The 19,934-nt window shown below is 36.6% G+C and overlaps 3 protein-coding genes and 1 long non-coding RNA gene across 12 annotated transcripts in view; 1 reads left to right on the top strand and 3 right to left on the bottom strand.

Moving 5' to 3' along the window:
* LOC126914004 (sestrin homolog) overlaps positions 1–4,085 on the bottom strand; it is a 147,946-nt gene extending 143,861 nt beyond the window's left edge. Inside the window, exon 1 of one of the 4 annotated variants that reach the window (XM_050717388.1) lies at positions 3,841–4,085. The gene's annotated coding sequence lies outside the window, so the exon portion shown is untranslated. Of the gene's footprint in view, positions 1–1,647; positions 1,801–1,846; positions 1,959–3,751 lie in introns of those variants that run through there. The other 3 variants (XM_050717387.1, XM_050717390.1, XM_050717389.1) reach the window with 3 other exon arrangements.
* Positions 4,086–4,667: 582 nt separating this feature from the next.
* On the bottom strand, positions 4,668–14,506 carry LOC126914055 (hexokinase-1-like). Of its 4 annotated transcripts, none has more exons than XM_050717514.1 (10): positions 14,345–14,506; positions 10,095–10,198; positions 7,738–7,891; positions 7,294–7,512; positions 6,620–6,939; positions 6,429–6,541; positions 6,184–6,342; positions 5,970–6,109; positions 5,764–5,897; positions 4,668–5,689 (listed from the first exon to the last, which is right to left on the bottom strand). In XM_050717514.1, exons 2-10 carry the CDS (start codon positions 10,176–10,178, stop codon positions 5,600–5,602), a joined length of 1,413 nt encoding a protein of 470 aa, XP_050573471.1. In that variant the 5' UTR covers positions 10,179–10,198; positions 14,345–14,506; the 3' UTR covers positions 4,668–5,599. The 4 variants fall into 4 exon arrangements, with proteins under 4 accessions (XP_050573471.1, XP_050573472.1, XP_050573475.1 ...); XM_050717515.1 differs by lacking the exon at positions 14,345–14,506 and adding an exon at positions 10,395–10,578; XM_050717518.1 differs by lacking the exon at positions 10,095–10,198 and having other exon boundaries at positions 14,345–14,498.
* Positions 14,345–19,777, bottom strand: LOC126914017 (intraflagellar transport protein 88 homolog). Its single transcript, XM_050717421.1, has 15 exons — positions 19,414–19,777; positions 19,282–19,332; positions 19,038–19,213; positions 18,761–18,956; positions 18,467–18,684; positions 18,135–18,366; positions 17,699–17,856; positions 17,437–17,623; positions 17,178–17,364; positions 16,967–17,114; positions 16,786–16,897; positions 16,352–16,712; positions 16,088–16,282; positions 15,611–15,725; positions 14,345–14,904 (listed from the first exon to the last, which is right to left on the bottom strand). Coding segments are annotated over exons 1-15 (2,472 nt in total). The 5' UTR covers positions 19,549–19,777; the 3' UTR covers positions 14,345–14,903.
* On the top strand, positions 14,902–19,258 carry LOC126914114 (uncharacterized). 3 transcript variants are annotated; one of them, XR_007709560.1, is made up of 4 exons: positions 14,902–15,240; positions 15,625–15,692; positions 16,133–16,292; positions 19,063–19,258. It is a non-coding gene; the product is annotated as an uncharacterized LOC126914114 (long non-coding RNA). The 3 variants fall into 3 exon arrangements; XR_007709558.1 differs by having other exon boundaries at positions 15,625–16,292; XR_007709559.1 differs by having other exon boundaries at positions 14,902–15,161; positions 15,625–16,292.
* Positions 19,778–19,934: the final 157 nt, after the last annotated feature.

The raw sequence follows: 19,934 nt of genomic DNA on the forward strand, positions 1-19,934 counted from the left end.
AAAAGTCTGTGGTAGGATGAATCTGTTGTGTTAATTGATGAAAAATTGCACTGGTTCCTCCGATTCGTTCCCCATTTTTAATTTTACTAGCTAACTTGAATTGGTTCGATTTAATTCGATTGGAATATAGTTCTCTGATCAACATAAATAGAATTCGTCGATTCGGTTTCTATTCGCTAAGAGATAGGGAAACTTGCAATCATCCTGTATATGCGTCTGTATCAATGCTCCACGAGATGAAGATAGAAATAAAGGCGATTGCGTTCAAAAAACTTTGTCGCGAATAGGTCCCTCGTGAATAAAATGCAATCGACTCTTCTGGACGAGCGTATTGTTCTAGACCAGCGTTCAGCCCAGAGAACAATTCAATCCCGTTCTCTGCAGCCCACTTTTTTCCACGATTTCCTGCGTTACTAAATACCGGCAGCGTGACTATCCGCGTCGAATCGATGAATTCGATCGATTGAATTTCGACAAATATCCATTATACACGGAAAGCACTATTTCCAAAAGAATAGCGTACCGGTAGCGCTAGAAGCGACGGGAACACGACAAATCGCACTTCCTCCGTTCGTAGTTCTCCATACTTTCACGAACGTAACAATGCAATCGCAAACGTAAACAACAATCAACATAAACATTACAATTATCTAAAATCCTAGCAATAATCTCTTATTGTCCTTTAGTAAAGCTTTAAATTACCCATATTTAATGGTGTAATAAAATTGTTTCCTTATTTATATTTATATCCGACAATAAATTTATTCAGAAAAAAAGTGGAATACCCTACGGAACGAATTAAATACGACAGGGTTAAATGAATTACGTATATTCATTATTGGACACTATTTGAACAGGTGATCCTTTAATTATTTTGAGCGGTGTGCAGCAGCTTCGTGTAATTACATTACAGTTTACCACCAATTATCGTCGCATTGTTCTACGGGTTCCGTATTATCGGACGTACTACAACGTTTGCAATTAACCGGCTCGTCGTACAATCGGTTTAAAACGATAAACGCGGTGCCATGTCGGTGCGATCTCCGCAACCCCGCCACGCTGTATAAACATGAATTTTATTGCAACGGGACAGGGATTCGTCGATAAAAAAGAAAAAGAAAATGAAAAGCGGTAACAGCCGCGTGTCGCTTTTGCTTCATTAGCCAATCGTGCACAATAAGAAATAGCAAGCCCGTAGCCAGGAGTCCGTAGCCAGGTGACTCACGCTGCGTACCGAGCACGCGAGACCCGATTGCTTTTAAATAGCGATGCATATTATATGCGAGGAAGGTCCACGCTCGCCGACCGATAAATTATAGCCTTCTATATGCTTGCATGCTAAACGCAAGTGAACATTTGTAAGTTGCAAACGAGGAACTTTTTTCCTCCTTTTTTACCTCCTCTTGTTTTTCTTTTTTCACTGTATTCTATTCTAAACAGTTCCGGTATCGAGCTTGCGTGAAACTTTCTTCACGAATAATTCATCGTGACCATGGTACGGCAGTACTTCGCTAACTTGCTACGGGTCACGACCTTATCTGGCCAATTATCGAAACAGCTAAATTTCTAGAGAATCCTGAGTATCTCTATTCTTCATCAAACGAAGGTAAGCTATAGATACCTGACACATTTGTTTATTTTACATACGTGACATAAGAGGTACACTTCTCGAAGTCGATTCCAAGAACCGATGAGGATAGCAATCACTTAACGAAGTAAAATCCAGTCGTTTAACGTGCTATTACTGGCGGTAATGTCACATAATAGGAAAGCAACTTGTAACTTTCAATACACGGCTCAAACGAAATTTAAACCGATATAAAGGTACATAAATAACACTACCTACTCATTATTATTTCAGAAACGAGTAATGAATCACTATTGTCAAGTGACTAACGTCGACCTCTGAATAACATTGAATTCCCCGAATCGAGTTGATTCTCGTGAACAACATCGGCTGACCGTATCGCTATATACCGCGTAGCGACACTGTCCCTCGAAATCCGACTAATTTCCGAAGTAACACGTTACACCCTCGAAATATCGCGCGCGTTGCACCGTGACGTGTCACCTTGAGACACAGAGAGACCGACTAGTAGAGTGTAGTTGACTCGGAGAAGAGCGCACGGTGTTGAACGTGCCGCGAAGAAGAAACACATAAAAGAAAAGGTTCGGAACTGGTTCGGCGAAGTCGAGCGTTCTCGGGTGCGCACGGCGTACACTACGAACAATACGATTTTCTAGGAGGAAACGGTGCAGAAGAAGCGGCCGAGAGGAGGTGGTGGTGTTATACACAGGAGGAGAAGGAGAAGGAGGAGGAAGAGGGAAAAAGAGAAACAGGCACGGAGGGTCGCGGAGCACGTGAAAGGCGATTTAAAGGGAAAAAGAAGGAGGTGGCCTTTAAAAAAAACAACGAAGGAACATGGCGAACCGGTCGCAGCCTCCATTCGTCAGCTGGGAGCTCAGCTGCAGCCGGGCGCGGTGACCTCGACGGAGCTTCACGGAAAACCGAGTCAATTTGCAAGCAATAACGGTGTCATACCGCGCGTACTTTTCATCGGTGATTTAACGAGCTTTTGTATCTTTCACGCACACGAAAATATTATTACACATTCGTGTTTCTCCACTTTCTTCTTTCTCTCAACCTTTTTTTTTTGTTTTGTTTTTGTTTTCTTTTTTTGTTATTAAATTTGTTATTTTTGAACAGTAAATATACATATATCGATAGATCGGCGAGGTACTTTCGATCGAGTGACCCGGCGACATTCCGCGGAAACACGGTCATCGGTCGCTTTACAGGTGATCGACAGTACCCCCGACCGACTGACAGTTCAACGACATTCGTCTTTACCACTGTACGGAAAAACGCGTTTCCCTTTGCATACTTTGTGTAAACGCTCCTATCGATATCGATCTCGACTTCAACGAATCGCGAAATCATTCAAGTTTCCCGAAATGATCCACGTTACTTAATTAATCGGATATTCAATTCGGCTATGTTTAACAAAGCTTTTATCCATCACTCCCGATTTTGATCTACACTTAAAAGAGATATATAGAAACAAGTATGATTTTATCCTTAACTAAACACGTCCATGATATAAACAGTTAAGAATTTTCAATTCACTCACAATTTGTGTAACGAGCGTAAGATCCACTAACGTGTCTGTTTACTAAGCGTCGTAAGTCGTTCATCACATTCAATCTTAATATACACTTGAAAAAAAAAAATGTACAGAAACATAATGTATAATTCCATCTATAATGTATAACATCGAACTGACAAGATATTCGTCACGAACGTACATCAGATATACCGATTTAACCGATTTGACAACTGATTTCCAATTCACTCACAATCTATATATTAAAGTTCAAATCGATGAAACAATCGGAAAAAATAAAAGGCTCTCGCGGACTGTTACAATTAAAGGTGAAAGAGGTTACAAGATAGGGATCGGAGCACCTCTCGGTATCGTAAGAAAACTACACGTATTTACACGAAACGAGACTCCTGAAGAGTTATCGCGATGGCTACACATAATTTGAACATGAAACGAAGGCAAAGGAAAGGAATTACAGTTTTTAAAAGAAAGACGGTGAACCGGTCGGTGCGTCCGTTCATCAGCTGAGAGCCCAGCTGAACCCAGCGGCCGCTGTAACCTCAACCTTTCTAATAGGCTGTATCGCATGAAAAACGATTAACCCTCAATGTCCGCGAGTCCTCTAAATACAGATTAAGCTAAAATACCTGTCATTCGAGTTTCATCTACGGGCGAACGACGGAATGCACGAAAACACTGGATTTTCAGAGATAAAACTTTTTGAAAGCCCACTCACAATGGAATCTTCCAGTAGACTAGCCGAGCCGGCAAGCCGTTCTCTTTTGCGTGCTCACCCACCGTTTCACGCACTGTCTCACGTTTTACACCGTTAATCCTTCTTTCGTGAACCGTTTCGACTTTTAAAACAGCGGAAGGCTCAATGATAAGGTTTAGCCCTCGTTTCGATCAGTTATAAAGTGCTTATTTGCAGCAGAAACGCGGCGGTATGCATACCGCTGACAGTTCGAGCTGTCACTTTTTGACGACCGCGTACGTGCCGCCATCTGATGACGCTGCCATTAGACATTGATACGTTTGAAAGAACCGCGCTCAGATCACCTAGCAACAAGATCAATAGACTAAGTTACAGCAAGTCGAGCAATAACCAATATATCTATTAATGATTTAATTAATTATTTAACTAAGGGTAAATTAGTGAACGCAGAACTTCGTTTACTTCGTACTTTTTGTATTGCTGTTTTAATCGAGCACTTCCTACGGTGTTGAATAACGATCAATTAAAATATTTCATTCGATTGATTGATTAATTTTTAATCCTCAAAAATCGCAATTGATAATTATGCACTTATTCTGATCGGTAATTCCAACTGTACTTCGATTGAAGTATACTCTAATCATTAATTCTGACTGATAATCAGCCACTTATAATTGTAGTCATCAATAATTGTAATCGTTGATCATTAACCGCTACAATATAGCACAGCACTGACTTCCGGTACTGTTCTAAAACCTACACCTGACCTTCAAAGGTTCAATGGTACAAAGTTCCATATCTTTTTAAAACTGAAGAATTGTAATGAGGTAGAGTAACTGGACAATTGCTCGATTTTCATTTATGGATTTATTATAACAATCTCGTTCCGCTAGTACAAAAAACCGGACGTCCCCGCAATCATTTACAAGATATAACATTTTATACAAACATTTGTGTTCTAGAATATTTACGCGATTTTTTTCTAACTTTGTATTTAACTCTCCTATCACTTTGTTCCAATACCTTTGTTCAGTGGTTCATATCACAATTGTCTCATATTCCTAAGATGGGAGTACAAACTGCTCACGATACTCAAGAAATATTCGCAATATCAATCGTGATCGTACCATTTTCTTCACGATACACAATTACACCTCATACATAGCACGTATTTTCATTTTTTAAATTTCGAGAAAAATCTTCAACAAGTAAGATCGAACTAACCTTACGTAACAATAATAAAACGAAACCCAATTAATAACAAATAACAAATAACGTCACGAATATTTTGAACAATGTAAGAAAAATAAAGTATTTAAACATAAGTATTCAGGAAGATATGTAGTTCCCAAAAACGCTGTAAAATGTAAATTCTAAGCGAAGTACACAAACATTCGATGACGTTACATTCCTTTTATGAGTAACGTGTTTTTTAAATGTTTTTCTTCTAAAAATATACAATTCATAAATCTAACTTTTTCCTCCGAATATCACTCTGTGATACAAAATGAGTAACAACAGAATGCTTTCTATTACAACAGTACAATAATTTGTATATACTAACGCTTCAAAGGTATAACAAAAATATATATAAGACCTTTGAATGTGGAAGATCAGAAACGTGAATGGTGACATTATTAACATAGGGAATGTGACTGTACATGATTGTTAAAATTATTCTATACTCTGAACAATTTGTTTAACTAGAGATCCGATGCAAATTACTTACGCCACTAACAAAAAACTTATACGCCATCGTACTTGAAACTTTTAGCTAGTACTAATCTAATCTTTTCTGAAGTCTTTGTGCGATTGCAGCAATCAATGCAGCACCCTTTCCGCTTCCGTCCTCGGCATGGATCATCTTGAACTATATATACACGATTAATCAGTTAATTTTGTGGGCCAAAATAAAACAATAAAATATATTATATGAAAGCATACTTCATGATCAGGAGCTAACAGTGGAATATATCGTTTTATCCATGTCTCTAGTCTAGGATGATGTTTGTAAAGAGATCCATCTACAGCAATTGTGACGCTCTTCTTATCGATTCGTTTTAACAAGACTGCTAGGCCTAAAGAAATAAATTTGGTTAACAAACTAATATTATTTAGTACTACTAGTTCTATTACACACTTCAACTTACATATCGAAACGAGAAGAGCTGCACGATTAGATACCACTTCGCAAACGTATTGTACTATTTTCACGTCCTCGTCGTCCGGAACGATACCAAACTTCATTAAAATTTCCTTCGTACTGCTATCGCCACCGTCCACAGAGTCTCTACAATTTAATATTTACGTATAGTATTGGAAATAAAGATATACTATGAAGTTTTTTAATTGAAAACAACATACTGTTCGATATCAGATACTAAATCGCTTGTGAGATTGCCCGGGACTAAAAGGGATCCGGGCGTGTGATCCCCTATAAATAGAAGGCCTTCTTTGGTTAACTTTGCGAGCACTACCCGCACAATCTCGCCTAAGTATTTTCCACTAATATACTTCTCGAATCTGATAATTTAAAAAATCGTAGTGTAGTAAATTTACCAGAAGTAGAGCTTTTATGTTCCACATTTTTCAAGGGAATTGATACTCACGTAAATGAATTTACAATAAGCGAATTCGCATCATTTTCACGATCGTAGTCTGTTTTAATGAAGTCCAGGACACCATTATCTCCAAATGCACCCCATTCAATGTCGATAATAACCTGCAATAACAGTGAGCAACTTAATATTCGAGGACAAATGTTTGCCCTATATCAAAACAAAATATTTAAAAAAAGTACTTCGCGTTCTCCGTGTCTCTCAGTTTCCCAATGTTCGACTCTGTCAGCTCGTTCAAGATAACAGGCATTGCTACCGGTGCCTAATATAAGTCCAATTGCAGTATTATGATCTAACGTTGATCCCTGCACCAATGTTCCTGTAGTGTCGTTCAGAATCGCCACGACTTTCACTTTAGTGTCTCCTCGACGATCCAAAGCTTCGTGAAGCAATTTCACGGCATCTTCGTTAACAACGTCGGGACAATTGAAGGTTTTAGTCCAAGTCACCAGTACTCCAATATCCAACGAATGTTGAATTATCGGGAAGGAGAACGTAAATCCTGAAATGTATACTCGATGAATATATTCATGTTGTATATTAATCATCCCGTTTGGAGAATTATTGATCACGTATGAGATCAGGATAATCTAATCGACAACAAGTATCATCCACTTGGATTCGTAAAATCAATGTAAGACACAATACTTAAGAGCTGATAGCAAGAAGTGCTTGAAAACATTTCAAGATTGACACTCTCAGATAGAATTTTTGCTCGAACTCGAAACAATTGCAATTATCCTAGAATCACAAAAAGTTATTTCTGAGAAACTACGGACCACAGACAGAGCAATTAAAAACCTCACACGTGATTCTCCCGATGTCTCAAACGTGAAGTATATTGATTCCAATTTACCAAGAGGAAGCTCTACATCCTGAAGACCCTGTGAAATGACGAAATCACTGACGCATTCTGCTAGGTAATCAAACAGACGAATCCCCGAGCCTACTCTCAAATCAGAGCTAATGTGATATTTCTTCACTTTTTCGCGTATAGGTGTACCATGAAGCAATTCTAAAAGAAGCACTCGGAAATTCGTGCCTCCAAGGTCCAGCGCCAAATACAAGCCCTCCTCTGAAAATATTTTGCATTGATCTTTCAATATTGTGACTAACTAGACAAAACTAACAAAGTTAGAAGCTACAGTTGTTCCACTCGTATTATTAGATTACAACATATATACACAAGATATCGTAATAACTATTGTATAATCGCATAAAATTCCTGCTGATCACATATTGGAAAATAATATTTATCAAATTGGGAAAAAATCCTATCAAAGATTTGAATTATAAGAACCTGTGCCATCGAGAAACTCCGGGACATAGGTATTCTCCATCTGCAGTGACGACGGCTGCTGGTGAATTCCTTTATTCATTTCCGACACAAAAACATCCTGGATCTTCCTTACAGTGGCAGCCGAAAACCGTAGCCGTGCCAGTCTTGTTTCGATCTATAAATAAAATCCTTTAAGCCATCGTTATATGATCCGCGTGATAGTAATAGAAATTGTTTGATCGAAACAATGTCGTCGGGAAATTTTCCGCGAGTTATAAATCTTAATAATCCTTTGATAAAGATTATGAGGAATTTTCGTATTTACTTTGCTCTCTGTTACGTGATTTGTAATGGGATTCTAATAGACACACCAGAAGTAGAATCTACGTTCATACTAATCAGATGGCAAATCGCGATGATAAAATGGTTAAATTTTCCGACAATAGAGACATTTGCTACTTGACGGAAGTTCTAATCGAACAATAGGATACTTAACACATGCGATAAAATAGTCTTTACGTTCGAGTTTATGTAAGAAATGTAGTGCTATCGCAACAAATGAACGCTCTTTGTACATTGTATATTTTCGTTGGATATTTTCGCCTGTACATTGTACACGGATCAAATCTACAAATTTTCAATACCCCATCTCGATTATTTTCTATTTTAGAGTTCAACATACGCATGCAAGTAGAATATCAAAAGCAGACATCTCATAACCAGGATAATACTAATATCACTTATATAATACTAATTTCACTTCCTCAAAAGCAAACCGGTTGCATTCACGCAAACATCACTACCAAGGCAGAACGTACAAATTCTGAAAATCGATATTAAACCGACGAGTGAAAGACAAGAAAATGTCTTGATCAAATAATGCCATCTTGTTGTGGAAATTACGAGCTCGTCGCTAGGAAAGAAAATATATCCGCGTACTGCTCTATATTCGTACGTAAACAATCTCCGGTACTGCACAAGACAAAAGGTATTAAGCGACACGACAGTTTAAGCGGAAAGAAATTTATTGCTTGTTTCATGGATTGAATTGTCAACGCGATATACAGTGATAGCGGTAGATGAAATTATTACCATGTCTTGTTCTCGTGACGCTTATCTGCTTTATATCGATTTGAAAAAGATCAAGGAAGGAACTCGAGTCATGGAGAAATAAGAATAAACAGAAATTAACCATGACATTGCTGGGTCTACTTTAATCAAATACAAAAAGAGCGCGTGGGTAACTTGTTTCCAGTTGCGTAACATTCTCTATGAAAACATTTATCGTACGTTTGCATTGTCGATCGTTACGAAATCCTATTCAATTAAAGGAAACATGAAAGCTTTGTTATTTTTTGATCTCCAACCGATTGTTACAGTGGATCAATAGAACTATTAATTATTCTCATTCTATCCGTTTTATCATCGCATGAAGCAACGTATCTTCGTCGATAACTTATTTGAAAATCCTGAACTCTTTATAGTAAAAATTCGTTATGATAACCCTATGCCCCGACTCGTGATAAGCAAATGGCTTGCGACTGGTTTGAGACTAAACGAATGATAACTGGTCGAATTCAGTTTAATCCATCTTAATTGTAGTATCTTATAGAAAAATATTAATCACATCGTATATCGGTAATTGTTCATTTTGCGCTGAATTCTTTGATTATCGAGCTACAAAATATTAGAAGAAAAATTCCCTTGAATTCTCCTTAAGACACAGCACGCATATTGTCACGAATTAAACGGTTTCTATATAAACGACAAACGGTTACGTAAGTAATCATACGTTCAAGAAAAGTGCATATACCAGACGGAATAAATTGCTCTTAGTGGGCATTGCTACGGAGATCGACAGGAACAAAAGTGAAAGTATGTGCGCAGGATCGATCGGTGCCAGTAAACTCTTAACGAGAATGTCGTAAGGTTAAAGACTCGGTGTTCGCCATTTCTTACATCGGAAATGATTCAATCTAGTTGACATTGATCGGTCAGATATCGATCAATTATGCAAGAAGCGTATAGACTAGCCGGGGAAAAAACATATAAATACAACGTCGGATACAACGTCGGAGCACGGATGTTTTTTAGCGATCCGATGACGTATCGCTCGACAAATTCTTGAAATAGCAGGACGCGATCAAATAACATTCGTAAGCAGTAAGTATGATGGATGTTTGAATCCATGATTTTCATAACTTCGTCTTGTTTCTTTCAATGACATCCTTATCGAACGTTCGCACCCGCCCGATTGCGACAGAACTGCGAGTTCCCTCTGATTCGTATAAGTCTAAAGGATAAAAGTTCAAGACAGACAAAAAATCTTCTAAATAACAACGTGGAGTGTAAAATGCAAACGCATTATATCTACTCACTTTATGTCTCTTTACTTCGTCCGAAAGTACCAACGGCGCTACTTGTATCGCCTCGTTAAGAGCATGTTCCGTAGGGACGACCATGTTCGTAAGCTTTTATTTATCTGGAAAATAAGAAAATCATCAGCCAATATAGAATATTCATGGAACTTGACTAGCGAAACACGAAAAGAACGAACAACGCATAATAAGAGTTCTGGTACAATCTTTGGTCTAACGTACAACAAGCTTTAGAAGATCAGTGACGATAGAGTCATTAGAAGAAAAAATAAAAGTAAAAAACACATATCCCGTGCTCACCTGATTGTCACAAACGTTATCTTTAGGTAGAAACTTCTTGAATGAGAGAAGCGATGCTACTACGTGAATGAATTTTCTGTGACGGCTGACAAGGTAGGTGTGCGCGACGAAACGAATTGTCGCGTGGTTCTTCACGAGCACGAGAGACTTTCTGATGTCGAGTTAAAGAGATCACTCCGTTTACTATTACGCTTATTTATTTTCCCTACTTCCACTCTTTTCCTTGACTGTCGGCTAGATGATAACACGAGAGAGTTGCTGTTAAACGAAAAGTTGAAAGTCCATGATGTTTTATAACGTTTGATAACACCGTAATCGTGTCACGTGCATTATAACATCGCGTTCTCAAGAAACAGCAACCAGACGTTTACGTTACGTTACGTTTAGCATTTCCTTTGAACTAATCCGCTATTAACCATGACGCAAATAACGATTAATTCTACACCGTTCGATTACATTACTTAAATTAATTAATACCGGATATAATGATAATTCTACAAGCCAAATAACGAGGCATAAGCTTTTTGGATGTGAAAACGGCGGTTCATCTATTCGGTAAGTCTGAAAAGAATTTAACAAACAATCATATATCGTACACCTGCAACTACATCGACCACAATGGGAAGGAAAAGACCATTTTATCTAAAACTTATAGGAAGACATAATTGCTTGACCGATATCATTACCAGATAGGCACTCTTTGCTCTACAGGTCATCAACCATCGTAACATTATCTCGTCACTAATTGATAAAACGGAAATATACGGTTGCTTGATGTAACTCGTACGAACATTCCTTCTAACAATTTCACGATAGCCATGATACATTGGCTAAAATATTTTGCTCAAGACAGACAGTCTTATCGACCAAATAGAAAACCTTAATGATAATGAGGAGCCAATCATGTGAACTCGTAAATATATTGCAACAGTGGCAGACAAATGATAATACTGACCACAAAATTTAAAGGAGATCCATCAAGGAGAAGAAATACACCGTTCACTAATCACACCCTGTCGAGGTTGCGACATTTTTCAAATTCGACGCGAAAGAAGTGCAACGTACAGAATCACTCGCCGCCATTTATGGACGCGATTCTTTATCCGAATTTCTTGTGTGTTGGATGGATGTCTCTGTAGATGCATGTTGTCGGTACACAATAAATACACTCGGATGCGAGAATCAGAATACACGCGTTGCGCTTGCGCGTACTTACATATTACAAGTGCGTACAGTCTTATGCATAAACTGATCATTTGAATCGATCGAGTAGTTCAGCGAACTTAAAAACTTAATTGAATTTTAAAATATTATCTGCTCCGTTATCGAGTTGTTTAAATACTGAAATGTAACGAAGAATATTCATATCTCGAGAAATAAAGCGTTCGGTGCATTAAAAAAGAAGATAAATTCCAGTCTTGACGTCGATATCAAGGACATAAAAGTTGAAGAACCCGTTCGGTGAGCAAGATTGTTCGAGCTACATCTCGTGATCCTCGCATATCAATGCCATACATATTTCTTTTATTATCTCTTTACCCGTTTCTTAGTTACTTTCCCTCCACGGTTTCTCCCTGATATTTCCATTGTTAATGTTAATTACTTTGCAATTATTTATGGGCAGATAGGAAAAAATTGAACGTAAAGGAATGAAATGAAAGAAAAGACGCTGACTAACTTCCGAACTAACAATCCACAAGTAGGAAAAAGAGAGACGCAAGAAAAAACGTACTTATAAAGTACGAACGATAGAATTGCTATGTACTGGTCGTAAATTGTAGCTAAACGTTAGAATCCGCGCTGCAACCGTATGGAAGCAAGCTCGATTACTGTGTTCTTAGCTTCGAACCGCAACGGTCTCTGTCTGATGAGTCGGTTAATTTGATCGATGATCATTTAAGTTGGTCAATTCGCGATAGATTTTTCACGGTCGATTACCAATGGGAGAAGAAATCATGAAATGTCACCAGAACGTTCTTCGATACAGCAAAGTCGCTTCTGAACGAAGCTCCATTAAAATCAATTGGAAGGTGCAAAGCATCAACCAGGATAATTTAGCCACTTGACTTGACGCGATGATTCTAATCCATAGTGCAATACGCACACTCGTCACAGGGACCATGTCAATCGTCACAGCACCTTCTTCTGCGAATGATAATCCCATTGAGAAATACGAACTCCGTTAAGCAGTTCTTCGCCTATCGCGATTAAAGATCTCCACTGTGCCTTTTTTTTCGTTTATCGTTAATTTATCGTTAATTTATCGTTACCACGTTCGATTTATCAGATTAACGAATATGACGTAAGTAGAATGACACGAGAGTTCGACGTACGAACAGCGTGCAAAACGTACGTTGAGCGCAGTGTTTATTCAATCAACTTGTTGTAAAATTGAACTCATGAGCAGCTTTTGACGAAACGCACTTTACATTCACGATAACGGCCTGCCCTTTCGTTAAGAGCGTGGTCAGTTATTATGTATGATCTTTACCGCTTGAATTATAGAGCTTCCGTGAATTACGGGACCATTATCACCAAGGTCTCGAATAAATCTTAATCGAATAGAATTCCCTTGATAACGCAACGGCTCATTTTACGTTTCGAAATATTGGATTTCTTCATTTCTTTCTTTTACCAATGTTGAAGTGGTCACCACTTCTAGGAAAACTGCACATCTGGTCTTTTTAGCTTTCTCAAGCGCTGAAGCCATCGACAGCATATAGACAAAAGAATAGCAGGGAGGCAGACCATAAACTGTAGACAGGCGACGTTGGCTTCGGGGTTTTCAGTCATAAAGTAACACTGCTAGCGTGCGGATCTGGACCAGCTCAAATTGTATTCCTGTATTCCACTATCAAGTTAAATATATATTTTGTATCTTACACTTTATCCACGCGTTTTTCTCTCTTTATATACCGAATAACCTCAACAACCAAAAACTTAAGCAAAGTATCGAGCGACGAATGCAAACCTCGAAATTGTTTGTCTTCTACTAAAGAAGAAAAAGTCGTTATCTATTTTAGCGATACCGTATCGTAGTAATACACAAGTAATAGATGACATAATTAATGTATTAAAATTTTGCAATTAAACGAGAAACTCGTGATAATATCGTATGGTTTACGCCATCAACGCGTTATTTTTAGAGGCATTTTAGTTATTGGTGAAATCACTAAATCCGAAACACGTTCATAAACACGTGTTGCTTAAATAGCTGTCAATATTTCGTGTTGATTGGTCGCGTTTATGCGCCAAGGAAAATGTGACAGTGACGACTATTTAGATATATATAATACATTTAGAATATCACGGCGAAGATAAAGTACATGACTTTAATTTCAAAAAGTATTAAAAATCATGCGATAAGCTCATACGTCTCTCGACACATTGTATTTTACAAAATTAATTTCATCGATAACGATCGGACCAGAAGATAAGATATTTATCAGAAATAGTCGATGTTTGACAAACAGTAATACCCGCAACATAATACATGAATCGTCAATGACAAAGTCTAATAAAGTGCAAAGAAAATGCAGCGTGAATATGTACGAGATGTGACGATAATAACGTTTGAATTTTGAATAGTTCGATGAGCGTAAAGTTAAAACTGTACTCGAGTAAAATCATAGGAATACGTTAAAGTACGATGACAACACCTGCAGTGTAACATTTCAAGGACCCACGTGGTCTCGTCAACAAAGTAAACACTAGAAATAGATGCCTTCACATTGAATTTCTCATGCCGCGACAACGACATCAACGTTTGAAACCAGTTAGAGAAATAATAAGTCTGCGTTAATCGAGGACTCGGAAGCAATACATAATATTACGATGACATCGACGCCGTTTGAACAAATCAAACATACTCCTATTGTCAAGGATCAACGAGCCTGATGGTGTTGACTAGCGCGTGCGCTCCGTTCTACGAAAACAAAATATAAACTCACCCTAATACTTTCTACGTGTGACTGTCGACTCGCGCGATTCAGCTTCTTGATCCTTTCCTATCCTTCGCTGGGTCCAGTTACCGGTCAGTGACTGTAAACTTCTCGAGACGTGACAGAGCTCACTCACACGTACAAGCACGTGGGTGGGATACCGTGAAATGTACTCCGCCTCAGAGTAGCAACTAGTCGAGCCTCCAGATTGTCGCTTTCCCCACTGCTCGAACTTTAAAACCATATCGGCGCGTATTACGTGCGCGCGCCTTCGTGCCCACACACGCGTTTACGCGTTTCACACACGCGACCACTACATCTGTCCTATGCTTGCCTCTTTTCGTGCACAGACAGTCTTAACTCGTGACAGTCTCTCTGATGTATCGCGTGAATGCGGATACACACACGCGTTCTAGGATATCGCACGCATTGAGACCACGTGATATTGTACTCGCGATACAAAACCATGTAATACGCGCATAAACGTAAAGCTTTCTCAAGCGTCGCGCAGCTGATACCTCTCGCCTTTTTCCCACAATCTTTTCGGTAGATCCATCGATCCTCAATTCCTACGATAGTCTCGTGATGAACTCGGTAAAAGATGAGAGAAATCGAGACCGTAAAATATATATATATATAACTACTACATATAACAATAGGAATTTATTTAACGTAAATATGATAAAGGTATAGAAGTTTAGAACAGTACGTTCCCAATGTCCTTACAGGTTCGCATTATGTCAGTTGAATGAAGTTTGAACATAGCTACAATAAAATAACATCCGTCCCCTAAGCTACATAGGCTGAATGGAGTTTGATTAAAGTGGTCAGTGTGTTTAAATTTAGATCGTTACAATTGCTCGACCCTCGTGGTTTCGTAATGTATAGTACCATTCTATAGACAAGTAACTTGCACTTCGAAATGATAATTCATAAAAACATGATATTAAGACTTCGGTATATTCAGACTTGACTTTGAAAACCTGATGAGAACATGCGAAGGAACGGTAATAACTCCATTTCTGAAGTTAAACTTTACGACATTGATGAAGTAGATAAACGCGCACGTGAGGTTTTTCATGTAAGCTTAATTACTGATACCAAACGAGATTAACTCAAGTGAAAAAGATGTATAAACTTATGTCTCTATTTTCATTTATTCGTTGCCATAAAATTAAAACACGTGAGATATTTTGCTTTGTACTTTTAACTAGCATTACGTTTGTAAAAACAATAAGATAAAATATAAAAATGATAAATATAACAAATTCATACTATTCCGGCAACAGATCATCCCCGAGTTCTTCATCACCAAAATCATCATCTCTTTTTCCGGCAGACGTCATAGGACGAACAGGTAATGGACCAATGGGATCAACATAAGGAGTACCTATAGAAAATATTTTACATGCACTTGTAACACCTCTTTGTGTAGTATTTCCTTTTAAATCGTTTAAAAAGTCGATAATAAACAATAAGATGCCGTACAAGTTTGGGATTCATTATTGTATACAAGGATCAAAAATAGACTGTTCAAAATAGCTAGACTCATCTATCATCTATTCAATCCATTAGCGTAGTTCAACTATCATCGGTAAATCATCCTTGTTAATGTTCATTTCAAATAAAGCTACATATTCCCGACACTTTGATAACTGTACTAAGCATTCGTATATCTACTATTTTGCAAATTACACCGATCATAAAATTTATTATTTTTTTGTAACGGTTTCAACGCAAAAGAGTGCGTACCTGTTTGATCAGTGACATCGTTTGCCACGTCCGTAATATTTTCAGTTGCAAAAACTCGATTAGGTCGCGCGATACCAGCACTACTTAAACCTTGATTTTCTCTTCTATTAAATGTGGGACTTGACCTGTGGTCTGATAATACGCTCATTCCAGAACCAGTTCGTGATGATGCCCCACTATTACTTCTTCTTGAACCTATATATAGGTATTAAATATAGTAATAATACCATGTTTCATACAGTCAAAGATATACACCGTTTGTACCTGGTCTTGCTGATCCTTGTCTATCCTTCAATTCTTTCGCTTTCTCGGCGCGTTTTAATTCTGTTGCATATAATTGTGCTTCTTTTAAGCCGAGATCACTACATAAACGAACCAAAAATTTCAAGCATTCAATATTCTCAGGAAACTTATTATGAATATCTTGATACTCCAAAACAGCTTTGTGAAATTGACCAATTCGTCTTAAACATGCAGCGACAAGTAATCGCCATCTTGGCTCATCAGGAGCAAGTTCTACTGCTTTCTTAAAATAAACTAGCGCTTTCTCGGCAAGTTGCATCGATACGAAATATGATCCAAGCCAATCGATTACCTCAAAATTGGCGGGAAAAAATCTATAAGACTGGACAGATATAAACTTTAATAATAAAATATAGTAGAATAAAATAAAATATGTGTACAATAAAAAAGTTTACATCGCTATAAAATTGATAAGCTTGTTGTTTATCTCCACCAGCATCATACATTTCGCCCACTTTTTGCAAAACTCCAGGATCACATGGTATTATACCAAGTAATTGATTGTACCTAATATAAATTCAAATATTAATTACTCAAATTAAAATCAATTTCAAGATGCATATAAAATCATAATACCATTCTGATGCTTGGTCTGTATCATTCATAAGTTGATATAATTGACCAATTTGATATACTGTTTGTGGATCATGTCTAACAATATTACGAACTTTCCAAAAACATTCCAATGCTTCTTCATACATATTTTGCTTTTTATATACTAACCCTATTAAATGAGATTTCATAAAATATTTGATATTTTTACTTCCACGTTAGTAGTAATAATTACCTAAATTATAAAGAGCTTGCACGTGACTAGCATCCGTATCTAATGAGCATAAGAGAAGTTCTCTAGCAATATTTAATTCACCCTTTCTGATTGCACAGGCTGATAAATTAACATAAGCTGCTGCATTGTAACTATCTGCATTTCGAGCGATTTCTCCGCATCTTTCCGCTTGTTCGTAATCTCCTTGCTGAAAGTGATATAAAAATTATTTTATTGATATTTTATTCATAATTAATGAAAAAAAAATATCATTTCTTACAAGAAAGTAAATAAATGAAAGCATTGTCGCAGCCGAACTATTAGCTTTACTTTCACGATTTTCAAACATTTTTAAGGTATCAATAGCCAATTGCGTTTCTCGATTATGTAAAAATACCATAGCTTTACTTATTTCCAAATCAGCAGCTAATGGTCCATAAGTTGAAGACTTTATAGTATCCACACACCTATAAAAAATTTGATTATAATTAATACACAAAAAAATTTAGCAGTGTTTAATTTAAGTAGTATTTTAATCTTACCAAGCAAAACCAGCTGTGAGTGTATCTTCAATTACTGGTGCAATGAGTTTTGCAGCACAAAGAATAGTTTTCTCTGCTTCCAATTTTAGCTCTTTCTCCAACTTAGACAAATCATCATTTTTTAAAATTTCATTCAATATGTTAAAAGCAGCATCATCCTACAAAATAAAATACAAAAATTTTAAAATAGAACTAGAACAAATATTTTATTGGGAACTAGCAATGTATTTACATTGTGCTTAGTGGATACAATATTATCAATAAACTTAAAATTGCTACATAAAAACATTAGTGCATAAAATCATAATCATTTTTCAAAAATGTGTTTCCCAATATGATTTAAAGCACAAGATTAAATACTTATATAGCTATTGAGTGTGGGCAATGCTCAGAAAAACACTTTGCATAGTGATATTTATAAACGTGCCCAACTCACTGTACTTATATTATATCTGTCCTCCTGATCTATGTTAAGTTGAACCTCTAATAACTCTAAAAATGACCTTTTCATTTTATCCCTATGAGATAATGCAAAATGGCATAAAACAGCATGCAAGCCTGCTTTAAATTCAGCTCTTTCTTTCATGACCCATTCAAAACTATTAGCTGCTTCTTCCAAACGACCCATTTGTACAAATAACATTCCAATGTTATGCATTATTTTTATTCTGCGAATTATTTAGTAAGTTAATATAAAAATGGCAGACATAAAAATTTAATATTAATAGCCCAACAAGTTCTTATAATAACTCTTAATCATCTCATTACCTTAAATCTTTATGAGCTGCTGGAGCTTGATCAAATGCCATTCTGTACATTTTAATTGCTTGAGACAATTGTCCCATTTTGACATATATATTTCCCATATTCACTTTTAATCTGGCACTATTGCTGAACATCCTATTTCTTGTTATAGCTTGGTAAGTTGCTATAGCTTCAGTAAACATATTGTTGTTAGTATATTGAGTTGCTAAATTAAAAATGACCTGAAAAATGATAAAACATTAACAATCTTCGATATTTTTGGTAAAACATATTTCAAAGACAAACTTTAATTCTTACAGCAAATGTTAAATCTACATTATGATTGTCACTAAGCCCAGCTTGTTCTTGTAGTCTAATAAGAGCTCTTTCCCTCGAAGAAGCTTCTCTGGCTCTCTCTAAAGCAATTTTTGTATTGTTTTCATATGATGCTTGTACTGAACTTTCTATTAGTTCCATAATTTTTCTTTCAGCCACTTTTATTTTTTCTTCAGGCCTTTATAAAGTATTAAAATACTACTCTTAAAAAACTTAATACAATTTAATTATATTTTATTGTCAATCACTATGATCTTACGTGTCTTCCTTTCCACTTTCTAAAGGTGGTGCAGGCCCTTTGGTAGAACTATTCATATTCAATGGATCAAATGGTTGACGATTACTACTAGTATAACCAGCTCCTCTGACTGCGGTCATTGGCCTTAGTCCACTTGTATTAGGACGCACTGGTATACCAGTACCACTTCTGTGAAACTATAAATATTAAATTGCATATTAAAACAATATTACGAAATACAATACAGGATAATATATTCATTTACCCCAGTTGAAGTACCCAAACGCATAGCACTTCCTGGTACTTTTGGTGTAAACTGCATAATTAAAAAGTCAAAATATTTTATTATTCAATCCAACTATTCTGTTTTATTGTACATGCATTCATTATCACTTACAATTGATCTTTTTGCATAACTTGTATGCAGTGTTTCTTGAATTAATTCATCTTGTTCAAGATCTTTGATACTATATATTGATGGATAATCATTATATCCATCGTAAATATCATCATCAATTTGTACATTAGACATTGCGGATGTTTTTGTAAATTATATTTTTTAATCGTACTTTACTTTTCTACAAAGCAAATTTATAAAAATGTATTTTAGGCAAAATAGTTGAATAGATTTATTAATTCTCACGATACAATTAATATTTTGTGATAGTTTTTATCATTTTTCCTTTATAAAAAGTACTTTAAAAAACGAACAATAAGTGTCATAAGAGACGCTATAATTGATTCATGCCTGATTCATGCGTTGCAGTACAAACAAACCTTATCTAGTTACATCAATGTTGGAAATGTCAATAGATTTAGGTTGCTCTTATATTATTATAGATTACAGTTTTATCGTAATTAATTGAATAAACATGACTTTTAATAACAATGATCATTAATAGATATCAGATTGTACGG

This window comes from Bombus affinis, chromosome 3 (genome assembly GCF_024516045.1).
Source record: "Bombus affinis isolate iyBomAffi1 chromosome 3, iyBomAffi1.2, whole genome shotgun sequence".
NCBI classification, from domain to species: Eukaryota; Metazoa; Arthropoda; class Insecta; order Hymenoptera; family Apidae; genus Bombus; species Bombus affinis.